Source organism: Sturnira hondurensis, unplaced genomic scaffold, assembly GCF_014824575.4.
Source record: "Sturnira hondurensis isolate 20B ecotype Veracruz unplaced genomic scaffold, ASM1482457v3 Scaffold0018525, whole genome shotgun sequence".
Classification (NCBI taxonomy): domain Eukaryota; kingdom Metazoa; phylum Chordata; class Mammalia; order Chiroptera; family Phyllostomidae; genus Sturnira; species Sturnira hondurensis.
The window spans coordinates 4,400,504-4,421,319 of NW_028091156.1; the positions used below are offsets into that span (position 1 = coordinate 4,400,504).

Genomic DNA, 20,816 nt, shown 5'->3' on the forward strand with positions numbered 1-20,816 from the left:
AAATCTGCTTGCTGGCCCTCCGAGGTCCCCTCCGAGCTTGGGTCTGACGTTAAAGGTGTCAGGGTTCAATTCTCTGGAGGTTTGTGCTACCCTTGACTGTCTTACGGCCTAACCGTTGGCCAGGAGAAAGACTCCGATGCTATTCTTAAATTCAACGGTCATTTTCAAAGACACTTACTTCTAGGGCAAATTAGGGAAAAAATAAACTTGAATATTTTGGGGAATTAAGGTCGCCCTAGGAATTTAGGGATTGCCTCTTTACAAAATTTGTATTCTTTGTTCTTTAGGGAACTCATTGAAAATTATTAACATAAGCACTGAGGATACACATTGAGTGTGTGCCCACCACAGGTCACGCTTTGCATATATTTACATCTCACTTAAATTCACAGTTGTCCTAGAAGTAGGTGCTATGCTGATAATACTCATTTTATATATAAAGAAACCCGAGATGCAGAGAATTTAGGCACCGTGGCCAAGGTCACGCAGCTGGAAAACGCAGTCAGCATTCAAAGTGCTGGTCTCCCTCCAGAACCTGTGCCCTTAGGCATCACCCACATCATTGGAAGTAAATTTACGTCTTCACACAGAAGGACAAGGGATGGTCTTTGAAAGCAGGGTTCTCAAACCTTTCTGGCTGTGAGCCGCTGACAGAAATATATTTTACGTTGCAGACTAGCGTGCGTGCCCACAGAGGACTAATGAAACCTCACGGAACAATACTCTTCCCACGTGGATGCATCCTGACTTTTCCTTTCGATTTCATTTGTAGAAAGTGCTGGTCGTGACCCTTCGAACCGACTTCATGACCAACTTTAAGGTCACAGCTTGTCCGATAAACAAACTGGCAAGTTGCAGGTGCAGGCTCACCTGTCGGAGGCCCCGGTTCACATCCTCTGTTGAGTGAACAGCTGTCGGCTCCCTTCCCCCAGTGCCTGGCACTGTTAGTTGACTGAGTGAATGTATAAATAGATTATTAAATTTTTATTAAATGTTTTCTCCCATCTCTATTTTTTTTAAATGCCCTTCTCCCCCTTTTCTATCTTCTTTTCAAAAACAAAGGGGTGAAATTTTGCCAAACAGGGAGATAATTTAAGCTGGAACAGAGAAGGTCAAGAAACAATAATGACTTTATTATGGAACTGTGGATTAGAAAGGAAACTTCTAAAAGAAAATGACATTTCCCCATTGATTTTAATGGCAATGTTAACAGTTATGAATTGCTGTTTCTACCACACTCCGATTCTGGGACTTCCTCTTACTTCCTCCTCCATCTCTACAAGAGTTGAGGCATTCTGGGTGGTCTTGGGCTCTGCTTCACTCTGTTCTTCTAGAATTTTCTGGAAGATGTTTGGCAGCTCATAAGCTCTCCGTCATTGGTCGGGAGCAGGGAGGGGACCCTTATGTCTGAGCTTGACCTTGGCTCAGGACAGGTTTCTAGTGAATGTAGTACTTCTCTAGAAACCCGAGTGCAGACACCCATCTTAAAGCAATGACAAGCGTCTCTGGTAGGTTGGTGGGCAGAGCGTGGACCAGCCCAAATGTACGGCTGGCTGGAAACTCCCGGCATGCAAGGTAGCTCTATGTTATCAGGATACCAACAGCCAGGAGCACTGCGTTTAAAATATTGGTGTCAGAGAATTGTGTGATTGTCTGTTATGTGAGAAATACTTGATTCTCTGTGTGAGGAAATATATTGGTGTTAGAGAATTATTTAAGCTTATTTGCCGAATAGGTTTTGCCTCATTTGATTAAAAAAATATTGTCTCTTTCTTCCTCGTCTTTTTATTGCTGATGCCTTGTTAGAGATACAACACCAGCTGAGATAGGCTGTGCAATAAGACAGGATAGCAATGCACATGTTCGTTAAAAATAAAACCAGTTGCGGTAGTTCTGATAGGAAGGGATTTTTGAGGTGATAGGGAAGTTCAAGGTGTCGGAAGGCGACGTGTGCATTGGAGATGGTCAGAGGACCTGTTATCAACAGATGCTGAGCACCTGTGTGATTCTAGTTTGTGCTTCTGGCTCCACGAGTCCAGGGGACTAAGCTTTCAGTCTTTAAAAATCGGGAAGGGTTCTGAAGGCTTTTCTCTAGTACGATGAAGGGTTCCCTTCCTGATAGAAAGGCTTATGGAGGCACAGTGGTATTTTTTATTACTGGTTGTACGGGTTTAAAATAAATTTTACCTGTGTCGCCGGGGGTGAGAAAGAGGCAGATTTCAGCCCAGGGGCAGCTGGGAGTAGAACGTGCAGACTAATGGAGGAACGCCGCGTGTGGTCCAGGGGACTTTCCTAAGCTCCCCTGAAATTCTTCTGTCTTTATGCTCCACCCACGAGGGCCATCTGCACCGCCGTCTCTACACCACTTACGTTTCGGGAAACCAGCATCTGAGGTCCGGCCGTGATTTCCCCAGGAGCCTTTTCAACGGCAGCGATGCCCCCGAGAAGCGCGCCCTTGTCGGTAGCTGGGAGTGGCCGACTGCCTGGATTCTTGGGTGTGCTGGGTGGCAGGTCAGGGGCCCCAGCCCCGTGCCACCGAGACTGGGCGCTGGGAGGTTTTCTATGGAACCATTAAATGCTTCACCATCACTGTGCGAGTGTTAACAGATACGGGGACTCAGAAACATTTACAAACGTTCTTTCTTGTTTATCTACCTATCTGTTTATTTATTATCCTCGCCTGAGGACATGCTTATTGATTTTAGAGAGCGGGAGAGGGAGAGGGAGAGAGAGGGAGAGAAACACTCATGTGAGAGAGAAACATTGATCATCGCCTGTCTCAGGCACCTTGATTGGGGACCAAACCCGCAACAGGGAATCGAACCTGTGACCTTTTTGTGTACTGGACCATGCTCCAACTAACTGGGCCACGCTGGCCAGGGCCAAAGGTTCTTTCTGTGGAAGTGTGCATGACGTCATGAAGATCTGTGGCATTCTGAGGCTGAGATGGGACAGGAAATGGCTACCAGCGAAGGCCACATTCTAAGAGGCGAGGTTGCTGGGCGGCACATGGGAAGGCCCAGCCTTGCGTTTCAGCTTCGTCATTAGCTGTCAGAGTGACTGGAGTGGCCACATCACCTCTCCAGGCCTCGGCGTCCTCCTCTGGGAGACAAAAGGGTCAAAACAGAGACCTCCAAGGTGACTTTAATGCCAACTCGGTAGGACTGACAGTGAGTGCTATGGGGGAGGGTGGGGGGGGAGACTTGGGGGTTCCAGTTGAAATTTGCAAACATGTCTGTTTAAACTTTAGTGAGGACAAAAGCCCAGGACCCTCTCACGAAGTAAATGGGAAACAAATATCTGTTTTCCTGTCTTTACCCCATTTCTTTCCCCAAAGACTCATGGAGCAGTTTGCAGAGAAACTGAAGCCCAGCCCCCACCCTAAATCGATGTGGCTACATTTGATACACTCTTCCTTTCTAGAATATGACTTTCCGGTCATAAGAAGCCAATAGATGGCTTTCCACGCCTCTTTCGTTTTGCTGACTCTTTCCAAGGACGCCTGCAGTGGCTCAGAGCAGAGCCGTCTGGCAGGTTTCGGCAGACTTCAAAGTAACCAGCCGGCGACCCCCTAATGAGACGGAGGGTTTGGTGAGTCCCTGCGCGTGAGGACAGGGCCACTCTCACTCCCTGTCACTGCCCCAGCTTTTGTCTGGAGAAAGGGAGGGGGGATCTTGCCTACCACCAAGGACCAGAGTTTTTCCTGGGGTCACAAACACTGGACAGGAGATTCAATGCCAGTGACAGCGATGCCAAGGACCCAAGAGGGTGACACAGGCCAATGGAGCACCAGAGGGGACCAGCGGCTGGACTCTCCCCGGGGCTGTTCAGACGCTAGGGCCCGGGCACTGCCTCCCCCACCAACAGGCTACTTATCTGAACTCGGGAATGCAGGGAGACGTTGTGTCCTCTGGACATGGGGACCGTGAATGGGCATTCATGTCATTCTCATTTTTGAAGTGCCTGAGTACCTTTAGGAAAACTATATTTAGCCTAAGATCTCCAATAGAAGATTCTCTCTCTCTCTCTCTCATACACACACACACACACACACACACACACACACACACACACACATTCATAAGAAATTGGCCAGTGCAGTTACGGAACTCTGAGAAGTCCAAGGTCTGCTGTTGACAAGTGGAGTCTACCCAGGAGAGCTGTAGGCTCCATCTGAGTCTGCATCCGCAGGCAGGGGGAGAGGGATGTCCCCAGCTTGGAGACAATTGGTCAGAGAGAGCGGATTCTCCCTGACTCCACCTTTCCCTTTGCTCAGGTCTTCAACGGATTAGGTCAGGCCCACCCACAAGGGGGAGGGCAATCTGAGTGACTGAGTCAGCTCAGAGGTTAATCTCCTCCAGAATAACCCTCACACACCCCCTGAAATTCTGTCTGACCCCATATCTATCTGTGCATCCCTCGGCCAGTCACACTGGCACTGTAAGATGAACCATCACAAAGACCGTCTCTTGTCTAGAAGCGCCGCACGCTGAATCGAATTCAGGAGGAAGTGACAGCGGAGGCCACTTTGGCAGACCCAGAAAGTGGGGTGTCCCCTTCTCCCTCTCCCCACCGAAACAGGCACATTGGAAATCACCCTGCGACCCCTTCTCTTCTCCAAGCTGTGGCTCCTCAGTGCCAAAGCACACCCAGAGTTTAAAGAATGGGAGGGAGATTAGTTGGGACCTCAGGACTGCAGGATCCCAGGAGAAGGTTATTTAGTGGGCCCACATGCAAGTCAGTTTCCACTCTCCTCCTTAACACCGGAGCCAGCCTGGCGCCTTCCTGGACACCTTATCAGATGGGGCTGCTTGTCACTGGGACCGAAAGACACTGAGAAGACCTCTGCAGGGAAAAGGGCCCAGGCTGGGAGCCGATCCACTAGGGGGCATTCGAAAGGTGGAATCCGACGCTCTAGCAAGCCCTGGAAAAGTACGGCTTTCCTCAATGGGATTAGCTGTCCCCAAATGAAGAATATCTTCTTTTATGCCGCCCTGCCTTCCGATCGCTTTCTGTCCCCCCTGCTTGTTCTCATTCCCCTCTTCCGTGCCAGCGGCTGGATCCCGTGGCCAGCAGCATCCTGACCGTCAGCACAGTCCCAGGCCTGGGCACAGAGTCGGAGGGTAACTATGGTTACATGAACACAGAGAAACTGGATGGGGATGTTCTTTTAAAGGGGGAGGACCGTGTAAAAGAAGAGAGCAGAACTGGATGCATGAGGGAATTCTACTGTTCTCACATGCTGATTTTCACAATGCTTATATCATTTATTTATTAGTGCAGGAGGCATTTTTCTGATGGATTCGGGGCCAGATCTTCATCTCCCCCTTGGATTATGTCCTTCTCTGTGAGAAGACAGTTTTGTGGCTCAGGGTAGGCGGGTGTGACAAGCTGAAGGGTCCGTGCCTAGGACTCAGCAGTCAGCATGGCCCATGTGTTAGCAGGCTGTGGCTGGTCTAACAGGGTGTGTTGGGGGGGGTGTAGGGGGAGACACAGGTGTCTCAGCCAAATCCCTAGCATACACCTAGAGGTTGGGGAGCTCAGTCCCGACAGAGCTGCTGCCCCACGTGGGAGCAGGCTCCGAAGGCTGGACGATGCCGAGTGAAAGCGTTCTTCCTTTCGCTCCCACGTGGAATCTGAAACACAAAGCAGAACAGAAACAGACTCACAGACTCAGAGGGCAGACTGGTGGTTGCCAGAGGGGAGGGGCTGGGGGGTAGCTGGGTGAAAAACGTGAAGGGGAGTAAGAGGTACAAACCTCCAGTTATAACATCAATAAGTCACTGGGATGTTAATATACAGCACAGGGAACACAGTCAAGGTTAAAATAACTGTGCGGTGACAAATGGTTACTAGACTTATCGTGGCGACCACGTCGTGAGGTACATAAATGTTGCACATCTGAAACTACGATATTGCATGTCAGCGATACTGATCTGAAGCGTCCTCTGTTTGGTGAACTCTCAGGCCCGCTCCTACTCAAAGGTGCAGTCGAGTCAGGGGTGGATGCTGACCGTTCCTCCTGCCTCCCTCCTCGGCTGTCCACTTGCTCCCCACACCTCATGACAGCTGTACAGAGTGTCCATGAGCATGGCTTTCAGCACGACATCACTGATGAATGTCCGGGGTCATGAGGCCTCTTGGGGAGGGCAGCAAGTGAGTCTTCCAGGGGCACATCAAGTCGGGATGAAGCCCCACCCACCAGCCGAGCTCAGTACGTGAGAGAGGACCAGCCCGCTGATGAGTCCGATGTCTGGGTGTTACCTGAAAATCAAGCGAATCCTCCAAGAGCCCCAGGGGATGCTGCCTTCCGGGTCTGTGTTGGGATTTTATCAGATGGTCCAGACTGTTCCTGCTTCTCTCTCACATCTTGCTGGTGTCCGGTCCCACCTGGCATGAGCAGCTGTGCTGGAGAAGGTGCATGGGCCCACTACCGCCCCCAGTCACAAGTATCTGTTCTTGGTACCCACTCCACGAGCCCAATCATGTGCCCAATGATTTTGTGAGACCTCAGAGGTATGCGTACCTCCCTGCCCTTTGAGAGTACACTCGAATTACTTGGGGCACACAGAGGACCCTCCTTGTCCTTGGCTTCCCCAACCAGCTCCTGACGCCATGTTTGTGTCAGAGATCTGCCATCATCCCAGCCAGCTGGGCAGCTCCCTCACCCCGGCCTCCGGTCAGTTGACAGTGAGGACCTGAAATGGAATGCCTTGTACCCTCATGCCCTTCTTGCCCCTCTAGCCTTTTCCTGCTCTCTCAGGCCATTACCTCTTACCCAGCCCACCTGTTGGCCCCCCAGTGCCCACTGGCCTGCTCCCTGGCTCTACACCAGCCTCCTGCTTAGCCTGGCTTCTTGAGGTCCCTCCAGTATGACTTTACCTGCCTTGTCCAGCTCCGGTTGTTCATTCAGCAAACATTTATGGAGCAGTTCCTATGCAGGGTGTTCAGAGAGATTCTGGGGACGCAAAGGGGACAAAGTCTCAGGACCTGTCCTTGAAGGGCCCACAGCCCAGTATGAGAGACGGCCATTCTCCAACCCATTCACAGCAGGACTGTGTTCCCACTGCAGTGGTGGGGCACAGTGGTGGCTGCGTGGGGGGGGGTGTGCAGTTAAGGAAGGTCCCCCCAGGGAAGGGGGACCTTGGCAGAGGCCCAGCAGCTGCAGGTGAGGACCAAGGGCAGGGACAGGGGAAGGTTGGCATTCCCAGCATGCTTCTTCCACACGCCGGTAGTACTCTCATGCCCACGTGCTGCTCCCCAGACACGGACGTTCTCTCCAGCCCCAGCCATGGGTCCCGCCATTCCCGTCAGAACGCCACCCCTGCCTCCCTCTACGAAGTTAGTTCGGCTGCAGAACCCTCACCCACCTTTCAAGGCCGCGCTCGGATTCTATGTCGCCGCTCAACCCTCAGCTTTTTGCCCACCACTGAGGCTCTTACCCTCTTCTGTTCCTTTTGTGGTTTACTTTTCTCCTCTCCTTGAAAAACTAACTTGGCCTTGGGATGGGAAACTCTAATGAGCACTCTTCTAAGCAAGGAGCAAAAAAGCAGAGTGGAACGTGCCTTCGAATGCTTATCCTCTCGGCTGTGTGGTTGGGTGGTTGGGTGGGCCACCCACGGTGTCAGAAAGAACACAGTGCCCGCCATTTACCTTGGCAGCCCTCTGGTACAGGAATATGTTCAGAGTCACCTTTTCTCCTCTCTGTCCATGTAGGGCTCGATGACCCTCAGGTGTGTGCTGACCCGGGCATCCCCGAGAATGGCTTCAGGACGCCCAGCGGAGGGGTCTTCTTTGAAAGCTCTGTCGCCCGATTCCATTGCCAAGACGGCTTCAAGCTGAAGGGTTCTCTGAAGAGACTGTGTGTGAAGTTTTTTAATGGCACGCTGGGCTGGGTCCCCAGTGATAAACCCGTCTGCGTGGAAGAAGGTGAGTGCTTAAACCCGCTGCCTGGGCCCCTTCCCGTGGAAACCTCGCATGTGGCCCGCTGGCGCTGCACGGCTGCGAGGGAGCAAGGCTGTGTGGGCCAGAGGGGTCCGTGGCCGGGGCTGCTGTCATTATTTCAGAGCCAGACCAGCACAGAAAACCAGGCCTGCGTCCCAAGGGCTGGGGGAGATAAATTCATCCCAGCATTAGAAGGAATCATCTTCCTTCTCTATCTCAATTACTGTCCAATTTATCACCGTTTTTTGTCAATGCGGGAGAGAAACTCAGACAACATTAGGGCTATTTATTATTGAGCTGCCAACCCCACACTCATTTCCATGTTACTCAATAAAAAGCGCGGTAAATATATTGGGCAAAAACTACCCATAATGGTACAGACGATGCCTGTGATTCAGAGGATTAAATCAATTACGCTTATCAGTTCTCCGTTAGATGTGATGCATTTAGGGGAAGAACCGTGACAAGCAATGACAGGTTGGCCAGGTAGACATTTATTCTAGCAATCATCCCTACATTTATGGGTGGTGACAAGATATTCTTTTACTTCCTGCAATTATCCTTTAATCTGTTGGTTGAAACAACTTTATATATATATTGTTTTTACTCTTTGTAGATACTTTTGGAGTTTAAAGAATGCATTGAGTTTAACTCATTAGAATACCGAATTGATGATGTATTTCTGAGGGTCTGCAAGCCAGAAGTGGGCAGAGGTGTGAATTAAGAATTAATCCTATCCTCAAATTTCCATGAGGCATAGAACTTATATTTTGATGAGTTCATTAGAAATGAGTTTCAGTTTCTCTTAACACCATTACTGGTTTTATTTTGGGATGGGGCTTTTATAACAATGAGATACGAACTCCTATTCTGATTTAGTGTATATCTGTATGCAACTTTTAAAAGAATTTAAATTTGGGAAGCATTTATTGTGATCTTTCTGATGGAAATTTTACAGAATGGATAAGGTGGTGTCTTCTCCTTAAAGTATTTGCTATCTTTGCTTTTATTTTAAAGGTATTTTATTAAAATCAAAATTAATAGAGGGATTTAAGATTTCAAAAAATAAATTCAGCTTTCCTCTTATTATATGCAGCTCATGCAAGCTGTGGTTCCCATAAGATTCTATTAATTATAAGGTCGGTATATATGTCCACTTCCTTGCCTAATTCTATGCCCTCAGATACCCAGTGTTTAATTTAAAACCCCGAGAAGCTCAACGACATCAGAGAACAAGGAGAGCCAACAGCCTTCCTGAACGTTACCCAGAGGGGAAGTCCCTCTGTTATTTTGCCATCCTGGTAAATAAAAAAAGAAAAAGAAAAAAGAGGTTTATCCCTTCCTAGATGAGTATCTTTACAACCCTGTGTATAACAAATATAGATGAATTCTAACATCAGGAGTGGACAAGTCACCTTGGAGTGGGAGGCTTGGGTTGTACAGGTCTGCGTACATAAGGCTTGAACTTGGCCCCAACGGTTTGGTTAGGGGCTATGTAGGTGGGGGTCGCAGGCCAGCGCTTTCATTCTGCAAACTGAAATAAGAGCACCTGTTTCCAAGGGAGGGTCCAGGACCCTGCATTCTGGACTCTACGTGATGGTATACTCTAACTGCATGTTTTAGAAAGTGTGGAAGAACAGGCATCGCCTTTCTAAGTATGATGGTAGATTGATTTTTAATATCAACGGTCATTGTGTTGATCTTTGAAAGATCTGGATAAAGAGAGGGCCTTTGTTGCTCTGGTGGACAGAACCGCCGATGCCCATGCCCCAGGAACCGTTCTTTCATCTAAGTGGCTTGTGGGGGTGGGCGACCCCTAGAAATCTATACCTGAAGGTCATGTAGCTGCGAGGGAGCGAAACTGCCCCACACCCCACCCAAATTGTAAACGGCCTTTACCCCCTGCTCAGGCGTCCTGCCGGAAGCAGTAAGGTCTAGTGGATTCATTTCTGTCCTTTGTCCGGCAATTCTTAGGAGGCTGATAAATTTTTTTTTAAGATTTTATTTATTTATCTTTAGAGAGGAAGGGAAGGAGAGAAAGAGAGAAATATCAATGTATGGATGCTTCTCATGAGTCCCCTGCTGGGAACTGGCCTGCAACCCAGGCATGTACCCTGACTGGGAATCGAACCGCGATCGTGTGGTTCGCAGGCCTGCGCTCGATCCACTGAGCTACGCCAGCCAGGGCGGAGGCTGATAAATTTTTGTGTGGCGGTAATAGTAATAACAGTAATAAAGTATCCCCCTTTTTACAGGTGATTACAGGTTAAAATTTCATATTCACTGTCTCATTTCACATGCACAGCCACACCACAGGATGAAGTCCTGTTGTTCTCATCCTCTCGTTAGGAAACTGAGGCTCAGAGAGGTTCACGTACTTTGTTAAGGTCACACAGCTGATGAGAACTAATGGAGCTGGAACTCCTCAGCCAGCACTTCTCCCCCTACAAGGCTGCATGTAACCTTCCTGGTGTCACCGAAGCCCCACCCTGGTCAGCTGTGACAGCACAATGTTACAGTAAGTGGCCTCACTGAAGCGCAGGGTTGAAGGAGCTCGTGGAAACCATAAGACCCAAGCGCGCAGGCTGGTTCATTTTTTTTGTTTGACCAACAGAAAAACTGAGTCTTAGTTTAAGGGCAGTTTAGGGACCAGCCTGTTCAGCCCCAGGTCTCCTCACTGTCACCTAGACTCCCGCTAGCCTTTCACACTGTCAAAGTTCTGCCTGAGATGCAGATTTAATAGTGATACATTTATGCGCATTGAAATGCTGTGTAATAGGAAAGCGCTCTACCGAAGCCAGGTCGTTAGGAGACAAGTGTTTCCTTGTTTGTTTACGCAGGTTTCCTCTCTTTCATTCTCCGATTCATTCTGCCACGTGTCTCGGCTGTCTTCCGTCTCTCGTGGCCCGATCTAAGTGGTTTATTCCAAGTACACTGAATGTATAGAAGTTGGGAATTATGGGACTAATAATACACGCAATGAATTAATTTCATGGCCCCCAAAGGCTCCAACCTAGAGGTTAGACAGAGAGATGTATTCCTTGCTTCTCTGAGCTGCTTTCCCTGCCTGTCCCTGAGCAGGGGAGAGAATGCTTGTGGTCTGGGGCACAGGGGAGGTGACCAGAAAGGTGGAGAGGAGACCCTGGAGTCGGCAAAGGCCAGAAAATAGTTCCCTGGGGCACCTGGCTCCTGATATAAGTACAGAGATTCAAGGCCAGGGTGGCAGCCACCATCTGGGCTTCTTCCTCTCCCAAACCACTCACGCAGGTCCCCCGGGGATCACTCTTCCTGGCTACATACAGCCCTTTTCACATTTCATAAGAAAAGATGGACGTGAAGTGAGGTCGACTTGATGTAAATTCGCTTTACAAACACCTAACACGTGACACATCTGGACGTGTCCCAGCCTGCACACCTGAATGGGGTCTAGGACAGCGTGCCGGTGATACAGACTTAATTTACACGTATAAATTAGTAGTCTTTAAAAACAAATCAATATCCCAAAGCGACAAAGGTAAAATGAATGCAAATCCATTTGTGTTAGGAACAGCCCAAACGTATTTAATGGAAAGATTTCATTCCTCACCCATCCCTGGGTACAGCTGGGATGCTGAATACATCTCAGCTTTTGGGGCATTACTTTTACTGGCTACCTAGCAGTTTGGGGGTTTTGTTTTTTAAAAAGAGAGAAAATAAATAATGGCTCACAGTTCCCCGGGTTGGGCTTGAGCCTTCCTTAGGTGATGAGATGACGTTCTGTGGCCCCCAGGTCCCTCCTGCCTCGGGATTCTCACTCCTGGGGAGGGGGGTTGGGGTGTTTTTAAAAGTCAGAGGCCTCTAGCTGGAGCTTCAGCTTCTGGGTAGATTCAGGTATCCCCTGAGCACCTTCGGGCATGGGGGACCTCACACAGCATGGAGTGTGTTGTCTTTGACCTCCCTCTTGGAGTATGGCCCTGAGGAGGGATGGGAGACTGACCTGGGGCTGTGGCAGACCTCCACTGTCATGATCTGGTGTTTTATACTGTAGGACTCTTCCCACGGAGCAATGGGACCTTTCTCTTTTCTCCTCGCCTTCCCCCTTGAGCTGCTCTGTGAATAGTCACTGGCCGAGTTGGTTAGTCGATGCAGAGAAACTCTGGGTAGATCCATGCTCAGCCAATAAGAAAGGATTTGGGGGAAGCTGAAGTGCCGTGAGTTTCACAGCCAGCCTCGGTGTGAATCTTCCAGAGCAGGTTCCAGACCAGCCTAGGACCGCTGGGGTGCCCGCTGAACAGCCCCCGCAGAAGGCTGTCATTACAGCTTAGGTTGTCCCTGCAGAGTGTGCTGGCTTGAGAATGAACTGGCTGAGCCAAGGGCTGTTCTGGAAAATCCTCCCTCTCACTGGCAGTCAGCTCCTTCTGGGCTGGCGAGGAGCTGAGGGACGGGGTAGGAGGCAAAAGGACTGTGTGACTCTCACGTGCGATGCACCCTGGCAGCACAGCCTGTAAGGAGATGTTTTTCCCTGCTCTGAGAATCTCCGCGGCCACGGTAGCCCCTTGCTTGATATCAACCATGGCTGGCAAGACCATGGGAAGACCCCAGGTGGAGGGAAGTGTGGCTGGAACCCATGAACTTGGCCTGACCACCCAAAGAACCACCAGTCTGGCCCTTCCATGCTTCTGGGCAGAAAGATTTCCCTAATTAGAAGGGGGATGTGGGTACCAGGGACATGCTGTGGCAGTGGCACATGTGATGGCCAGGTCCACCCACTACCTGTTACCACTTATTGCCCGCGTGTCTGAGCCGTACTTGTCACCAGGAGGCAGGCGAAGGTGGACCAGGGCACTGCCCGCTGTTTCCTGTGGCTGCTTTCTGGCCTGTCCTCTTCTGTCACTTGGCTGTTGGCCTGCCCATGCCCTAACCTGATATCCCTTCGGACAGGCGGTCTGGCTATGATCCCTCGGTGCCGGGGGGAGGGGGAGCTTCGCCCACGTGGGCTCACACTCAGCTCCTTCAGGAGTGGCTGCCTTTAGCCCCTGGCCTCTTCTTTGACAGCTTTTCCCGATGTGTGAGTTCCCAGTGCATGCGGTTGTCTGCAGTTGCTTTTAGTTCCATGCACACAGGGAAAGGGCATGGGCGTTCTTTCCTTCCATCGTCCTGGAACCCCCTCCTGGCTTTGCCCACAGTGCTCTCCAGAGGGTCCTGGGGATCGAGGTGCCTGTCCCAGGTCCTGCTCTCTGGGGGTCCAGAGAGGCAACAGTGGGAGAAGGTGAAGATTCCTAGACATCAGTTCAGAGCCCACACCCACCCCCATCACTGAAGGCAAAGGCTCGGTGGAGTGCAGCCCCTGCCCATCCCCAACATAGACCTGCTTCCGGCCTGCACACGGATTGCCTTCCTTGTCTTTTCTCAATGAGGCTGCAGTGTTTGGGAGGAGGTATCTGTCTACGTATTGGGTACCACGCTTGGTGTGCGTTATCTACTCTGATGCCTGCAGCAGCCCTGCCAGGTAGGTTCTATTACCCTTCCAGGTGAGGGAGTGGAGGCTCAGACATGCGGAGTTTCCCACGGTCTCCTAGGCAGCCAGTGACAGAGTTGGGGTTCAGGTCAAGGCCCGTGCTTTCCAGTCTCCTCCTCTCACCTGAGCCAAGGCGGGTTTTCCCAGGGAAAGGGCGGGGAGCAGCTGACACATCCATCGCGGACCGGGCCCAGACCCCACGGGGCAGGCACCTGGCTCGGACCTGCAGGAACCTGTCCGTACAAGGCTCTGGTTCCCCAAACATGTGCCAAGGCCCACCCGCACCAAGGGTGTGTTACAAACACACATTCAGACCTTGTGCACTAGACAGGAGTGAGGCCAAGGACTACATACAGTTTTTTCAACTCTCAATGGGTTCTTGTGTGAAAAAAAAAAAGAGTTTGAAATCCAGACACGCAGGATATGTTCTGATGTCGCTTTACCCTGGGATCAAGACTGTCTTCCGCATTAAACAGAGCTCCTGGGGCACCATTAGTCCTCAGTGTCCGAGAAGTTTCGTGTGTCATTTCACAGGGAAGAGACTCAAGTCTCTGGCGCTTAAGCGACAGACACCTCACGTGGAGAACCAGCGGGACTGGGACCCACGTTCCGACTCCCCCTGCTCAGTGCTCTTCCCACTCTGCGGGCGGCAGGCACGCAGCCCAGGCTGCCTGTCAGTGTCGCCTGGGGAGCTCTGAGAAGTACCGGAGCCTGGCACTTTCCCCAAGAGGTTTCATGTTGATTGTTCTGGGCCGTGGGAGCTCCCAAGAGAATGTCAATGACCCCAGCTACCTGCCACTTTGTGTCACTCTCCCTCCCTGTCTGGTCCTGGCCAAAGGTCACACGTGGCACAGGAGAGCTGACCCTGTCCCTCCCCAACATACCATATCTCCATGCTTACCCGCTCAGTCCCCCGGTTCCTTGCACAGAGCAACAGGGAAACAAATGGATTCACTCAGCCAGCGTTGTGTTTAAGCACTTACTAAAACTATGTGAGGCCCATAGACCTGACGAGGGTGACTGTAAAAGATGAATAATTTGATGCTAAGAAATTTCTTTTAGCTTCCTGGGGGGAAAGGTGCAGTGTGAGTTTAAGCTTTATTATTACATTATAAATTTTTAATTAAAAGACACAACTTGTCTCATGAGCTAGAGGTGGCGGTAAAGATGGGCGCGAACTCCTGTATTCATTGAAACCGCGGGGGTGCAGGCATTTTTCAAAGGCAGGGCAGGCATACTTGTGTTTTTTTTTACCATCGCCCCCGTATTCAAGCGAGTTGTCTCCCAGCTCCAGAGACTTCGCCAAAACACATGGACGCTTTAAAAATGTTTTCTTTAGAATCCCTTTCGTCTCGGGTGCATCTTCCGTCATCTAAAATTTCTTTCTTGTTGCCTTAAACACGGGTTATCACAAACAGCAGCCTGTGCCCACAAGGGCACATATTTGCATGTCTTCCCCTAAGACAGTCTCCTCTGGTTTCCCACCTTCTCAGATAAGCAGGAGCGGAGGGGTGCCCCTCCCTGTCTCCGGGACTGCTGTCATGTCTTATTTATGCTTCTTGTAACAGAAGTCACTGCTTTCTGCTCGCCCCTCCCTTGTGGCTTTTGGTGTGAGTTTGTTTTTTCTTAAAAAGATTCTTTAACTTAAATGTGGTCATGACTTGAAAGGGAAAAAAATATCCAGAGGAAATAAGGTCAGGTCAGCGGGGGGCGAGGGGGAGGCAGCTGCAGCAAAGATAAGTGACAAAAATGATCGGCTGTCATCGTGGCAAGGTGACAGCCAGACTGCCACCCCAGACAGGGGTTCTCGAGCCTGCACAGCTGACCCCCCTGTCCCTGCCGAGGGAAAATCGAAATCAGAGCAGCCTTTACCAGCTGCCTCCTGCCATCTCCCAAGTCACATGAGTGCCCTTTAAGTTGCTTTAAGTCATGGGATTATTAGGCAAATGCAGAACAGCAGCGTCAGCACGTGGAGAGATCCTTGTCAGATCACACGTAAAGGCCACGACGTGATTGTTTGCAAACCCTGAGCACCAGGCCGCCTGTGGCGATTTCCCCAGAAAGCGGTTGTCCGTTTCACAAGTTTGCAGTGGAAACTTCCCAGAATTAGGTTGGCTGCATATGAAAAATGCAGGGCCACCCCATGGGTGTCTTTCCAAACCTGTTGCGGATGAAATTCATCTTCCCTCGTGGCAGTCCTGAGCAGTTCGGGGCCAGCCGGGGCTCCCCGGTCAGCATCTGAGAGCCCCGTGACGAATGCAGAGCTCCGGGAACCCCACGCTGGACCTGCAGGCACTCGAGGCCTCGGGTGCAGAGCTGACCCCCAGCCGCAGCCCGTGCAGATCGGGACCTACTCTTTATTAGACACAGATGCTAAGGCGTGGGCGGGGACTTGTTAAATCCCAGCCAGCCTCTGCATTTGGATGGCTGTCTGCAGTCTGGTCCAGCAATTCTCAACTTTTTCCATCTTGTGGCACATCTAAAGTAGTTACTAAAATTCTGCAGCACACCAAAAATATGCTTTTTTTCCCCGCTGGTCTGACAAAATATACATATGATTTTGATTTATTTACATCAGATGGCTATTTTTTTATTCGACAGTCAATGGGAAAAGAGGTCACTGACCCTGACTAGATAGATAGTCAGATGTGCATGTTTTAAAAATTCTTATGTACCCTGGCTGTTGTGGCTCAGTGGATTGAGTGCCAGCCTGTGAACTGAAAGGTCACTAGTTCGATTCCCAATCAGGGCACATGCCAAGGTTGTGGGACCTGGTCACAAATAAATAAATAAAATCTTTTTAAAAAGATTCTTGTGGCACACTGGTTGAAAATCACTGATCTAGTCAGTCATCTTACCTATTTATCAAGTGGTGGTTCTCAATATTTGATTTTGTGGGAATTGCCCAAGGGGCATGCTAAAGATGCGCATTTATGTGCAGGCCTCATCTTACAGGTTTTTGTGTGCTGGGAGTCTGAGTTTAGGAGGCACCTTGGTGATACTTGCGATACTTGCCATAGGCACTTGAAAAGTAGAACATCAAAACCCCTGGCTGGTATAGCTCAGTGGATTGAGCACAGGCCTGTGAACCACACAATCGCGGTTCGATTCCCAGTCAGGGCACATGCTTGGGTTGCAGGCCAGTTCCCAGCAGGGGACTCATGAGAAGCAACCATACATTGATAGTTCTCTCCCTCTCTCCTTCCCTTCCCCTCTAGAGATAAATAAATAAAATCTTTTAAAAAAAGTAGAACATCAAGATGTAAGGTGGAACTTCGTTCGGTAAGTTGTCAGCTCATGGGAATGACATTTGAACTGCCTTTTTTATTTTTCTTTTGAGCTCAGTTCTGGCAACCAAGTGCTTTCTGGCACTTTCTTGTTGTTGAAAGAGAAAGCTTCTCTAAAGTAAAATAGTTACAGCTCTGTTTATCAAGAAAAACCAGGAAATCAGGAAGATGTGTCTTCTAGGGCAAAACTCTCTGAACTAAATCCAGTTTCTCCAACAAACTGTGTATCTGCACAAGAGACCAAGTTGCCTCCAGAATATTTCCTGGAAAATAATCAAGGTTTTATGCTTTTGGAAATGTAATTGCAACCCCCAATAAGTTTAGTCATTTATTTCCTCAAATTGTGTGAAGCGCCCTGTACTTACAGGTCAGAGACTCCGAGTTTAGTCGGGAAAGGTCACACCGTTTTCAGTGGGTTCCCTTACCCTTCTTTCTGATTAATTCTGTTGTTGTCGTTATTGCTGTTTAACCTTTTAAAACTTTATGCACTATAACATGTGTAAAAGCACACAAAACCGACCAATCCAGTGAATTATCACAAAGCAAACACCCACATCGCCCCCATCCTGGTGAAGGCCAAGAACACTGCGGGTGCCTTGGAAGCCCACCGCCTCTTCCCGCCGTCTCGGCGGTGACCTCTCTCCAGAGGCACGGCGACCACTCCCCATGGTGAGCACTTAGCCGGGGACTGTGCACTCCTAAACATGCTACGATTGTAAGTTTAACTTACCTGGGCCTCATGGGACAAAGAGTAAGATTCCTGACTTTTTCTCTACCCCCAGCACCAAGAACATACCAGGCCTAGGGAAGTTCTCAGTAATTGACTGACTGACTGAATGAATGAATGAATGAACCCATGGGTGAAAAAATAATAAGCTTTTCAGATGCTGACTTGAACAAAAGCCGTTCTTTGGGACCTTTCCTATGCCAACAGGAATTGTGCGTCTCTGAGCGTGTGTCATGTATTCAAGTTCCTGGGAACACTTTTTGGGGAGGATTGATGTCCCAAGTTGCTATTTTTAAGGAATCAGATTTGTATTCACATGTAACATTTTTAAAGAAAGCAAACCTATCACATAACACCTATTCTTTAAAATTTCCTTTACTATTTCTGCTTCATCCTTTAGGACTTTGCTCTCTGCCAACTAATCGGATCAATTAATTTGCCCTGATCTGTAAATGTGAAGTACTGCCTTAGGACCTTTTTTTTTTACTGGTCCCCTTTTATTTATTTATTCTATTAAGTCCCCATTGTTACTAGGATAGAATACAAAAAAAATAATGAGGGTGGTAAGCTGGTGAACATTATCTCCCCAAAGAACCCATTGGTGCCCTATCTGCGTAAGTGTGGATTGTTGACTAGATTCGACCTGACAGAATCGGGCATTAGTAGACTGTTTTTCAAAGTCTTTAGTAACAATATTTTTGTTAAAATATTGCTAAAATATTTAAAACATTCAAATATTCAAAATATTTATATTTTAATTTAAATATTCAAATATTTAAATTTAAATATTTAAATTTCTTAAGTATTTTACTCCCTGCTATTTTTTAAGTGGCTTCTAAAAATTCTTCCTGGAAACCAGATGAATTTGCACTATAGAAAATCGTGTTCTTTCTATTGGATACTTTAGAATGGATGAAAATGATGCATTTCTTTTTAGAGACTAAAGCTCCTGGTTTCTCTCCATCCATTGAAATAAAGTCCATGGTTTTTCACTGCTGTTGACAACTTCTTCCTCTTTCACTGGGGGGATTAGGTGCCAGCACTGTGGGTAAAAAGATTGTCAAGGTTTAGTTTTAGGCTTTGCTGGAGCCGGCCTGTTTCAGTTTTGTCCTGGTCACTGGGGCACAGCCCCTCCTGGCCTCCCTACCTTGGTGGAATATTGACTCTGATGTCTGAGTTCCCACTTGGGACGTAGCTCCTCTCACTCAGTAAATCGGTCCTGTGTCACTCATTCCCTCTGGTGACCCTTCTTAGCCAGGTGCATGGTTACTGCGATTTGGGAAGCTGTGAATTCCCTTTGAACCTTGTGTGACAGGCTCCGTGGTCGTCTCCAACTCCTGCTTATGGACACAGAGTCCTAATCACAAGTTCAAAGCATTCTGTATTGTAGACCACGATGCAGAGAAGGCCTGGGGACTTCTCCTCCCGGTCAGCTACTCTTCACATGTTCCCAAGTCCAAAAAAGCATTTCTGCCCATCAAATTTACTCACTATAACCAGCCGCCTCCTGAATATACTGGTTAATTCTTGAATACATTTTAAATCAATCATGAAAACAGTCCGTCGGTCGTATAAATTACTGCCATAGGAATTATTCACAGCCAAGATTTTACAGACGGATGCCTTGATAAATGTGTTTTTATTTGCTGTGAATCATTTCTGCATAGTGATACGGAAAAAAAATGGAACCCACCTTTTTCATCACGAAGGAGGCAGCCAAGGTGGGCACAGATGCGTCAGTTATCTTGTGGCTCCAGGCAGGAGTGTCCTGGGAGGGACTTGGGGGAAATTCGGCTAGTCTAGTGCAAAGCCTATTATCTGAACGTGAACAGTTAGAAATGGCCTTTCCACAGCCTGAAACGCAAAGAGGAGAGAACACAGTTCTCCAGCCACGGCTGAGGTCTAGAGGCAAAGGGCTGGCTGCTGGTGGGTTTCCTCGGTGGGGAGGGTTTAGCTCCCAGAGCTGCCTCGAGAGCCCGTTCATCAGATTCTTGCAGGGCCAGGTGCTCGAGGTTTCTCGGGCAGAGGGCGCCATGGCGCCCCTCGGAATTTCTTCTGTGCCTCACGTATACAGAGGCCTGGGGGCCTGGGGGGAGTGCTGGGGAGAGGGTGGCTGTCCCTGCTCTTAAGCTAATGAAGGTCCCGAGGGCTGAGCTTAAGGGCTGAGCTTAAGGTAGACCTGGGCCTGACAGAATCTGATTGATTGATAGATTTATAATCCTCACCAGAGGATATGTTTATTGATTTTTAGAGAAGTAGAGAGGGACATGGATGGGTCGCCTCCTGTACGCAAGATCAAACCCGCAACCTTTTGTGTTCAGATGACGCTCCAGCTGCTCCAACTAACTGAGCCGCCTGGCCAGGGCAGCGCTTGACCTGTGATGACCGATGCAAGACAGAGGATGGCCACCACTGCTTGGCCCCCAGCTCTCAGGGTCCTCCCCGGTGAGGGCAGCCCCCTTCTGTACCAGGCTTTCCCACCACTGACATTCCGTTTTCTAGAGCCTGTTGTTGGATTCTTCTTTGCTCCCAGTCAACCCAGCCCCAGGCCCCCATCAAGCTCCTGGGACAGGCTCCTTTTAAAGCCACCCAAGTTCCCAGCCACCAGAGCCATCCACCAGCCAGCTACTGCTCCTTCCCATCTCGTCCCTCTGCATGAGAGACAACGGTCCAAAGCTCAGAGGAGCATGGTCAGGATACTCTTCCAACCATGTCGTGGGCTCTGTAGGCTTTTGTGGTGGCTGAGAAACCTGCAATCTTTTAGAGCATTGGGAAGTTTCTGGAGGAAGTTTCTTTGATTGCCAAAGGGCTGTCCTTGGATTTTGCCTGGTTTCAAAAAGTTTAGAAGCAGCAAACCTGGACTGTAACTCATCTGTAGGTCAGGGCCATCCGGCTCTAGCAGTAGAAATACATACCTCCAGCTTACAAGCCCACAGGCCTGGAAGATCAGAGATATTAAATGGAGATGTGCCAATAGGGAATGGAGAGACACGTGGTGGACCAGTGTGACTTAGATGGGATTTGTTGGGTGGTGTTTAGGGCGGGAGTGGGCAGAGGGGGCAGGATGTGCCCTTGGTGGCACAGAACGGAATGGCCTCTGTGGTCAGCTGGGTGTAGAGAGAGTTACAAGGAGGTAGTTATAATGGGTCAGTTTTGTTTTATCCTCTGCCCGTTCTGTTGCTTGGGCCTCCAACCCTCCATGCCCGTGCGGGTGCCCAGCCTCGCCTCTGCCCCTCCCCTTCCATCCATAAGCGTCCTGCTCCAACTCCACCTGCAGGCGGCAATAGTTGCTTGCTCTGAGCCTCGGGGAGATTGGCGGTGGTGGTGTGCGGCTCTGATGAGTGTCTTCTGCAAAACAGAT

The 20,816-nt window shown here is 49.4% G+C and overlaps 1 protein-coding gene across 2 annotated transcripts in view; it reads left to right on the plus strand.

Moving 5' to 3' along the window:
* Nucleotides 1-20,816, plus strand: part of SUSD4 (sushi domain containing 4) — an 89,506-nt gene that overhangs the window by 39,723 nt on the left and 28,967 nt on the right. For both annotated transcript variants that reach the window (XM_037069356.1, XM_037069357.1), the window contains exon 3: nt 7,717-7,929. In XM_037069356.1, the coding sequence (XP_036925251.1) occupies nt 7,717-7,929 (213 nt within the window). The remainder of the gene's footprint in view (nt 1-7,716; nt 7,930-20,816) is intronic.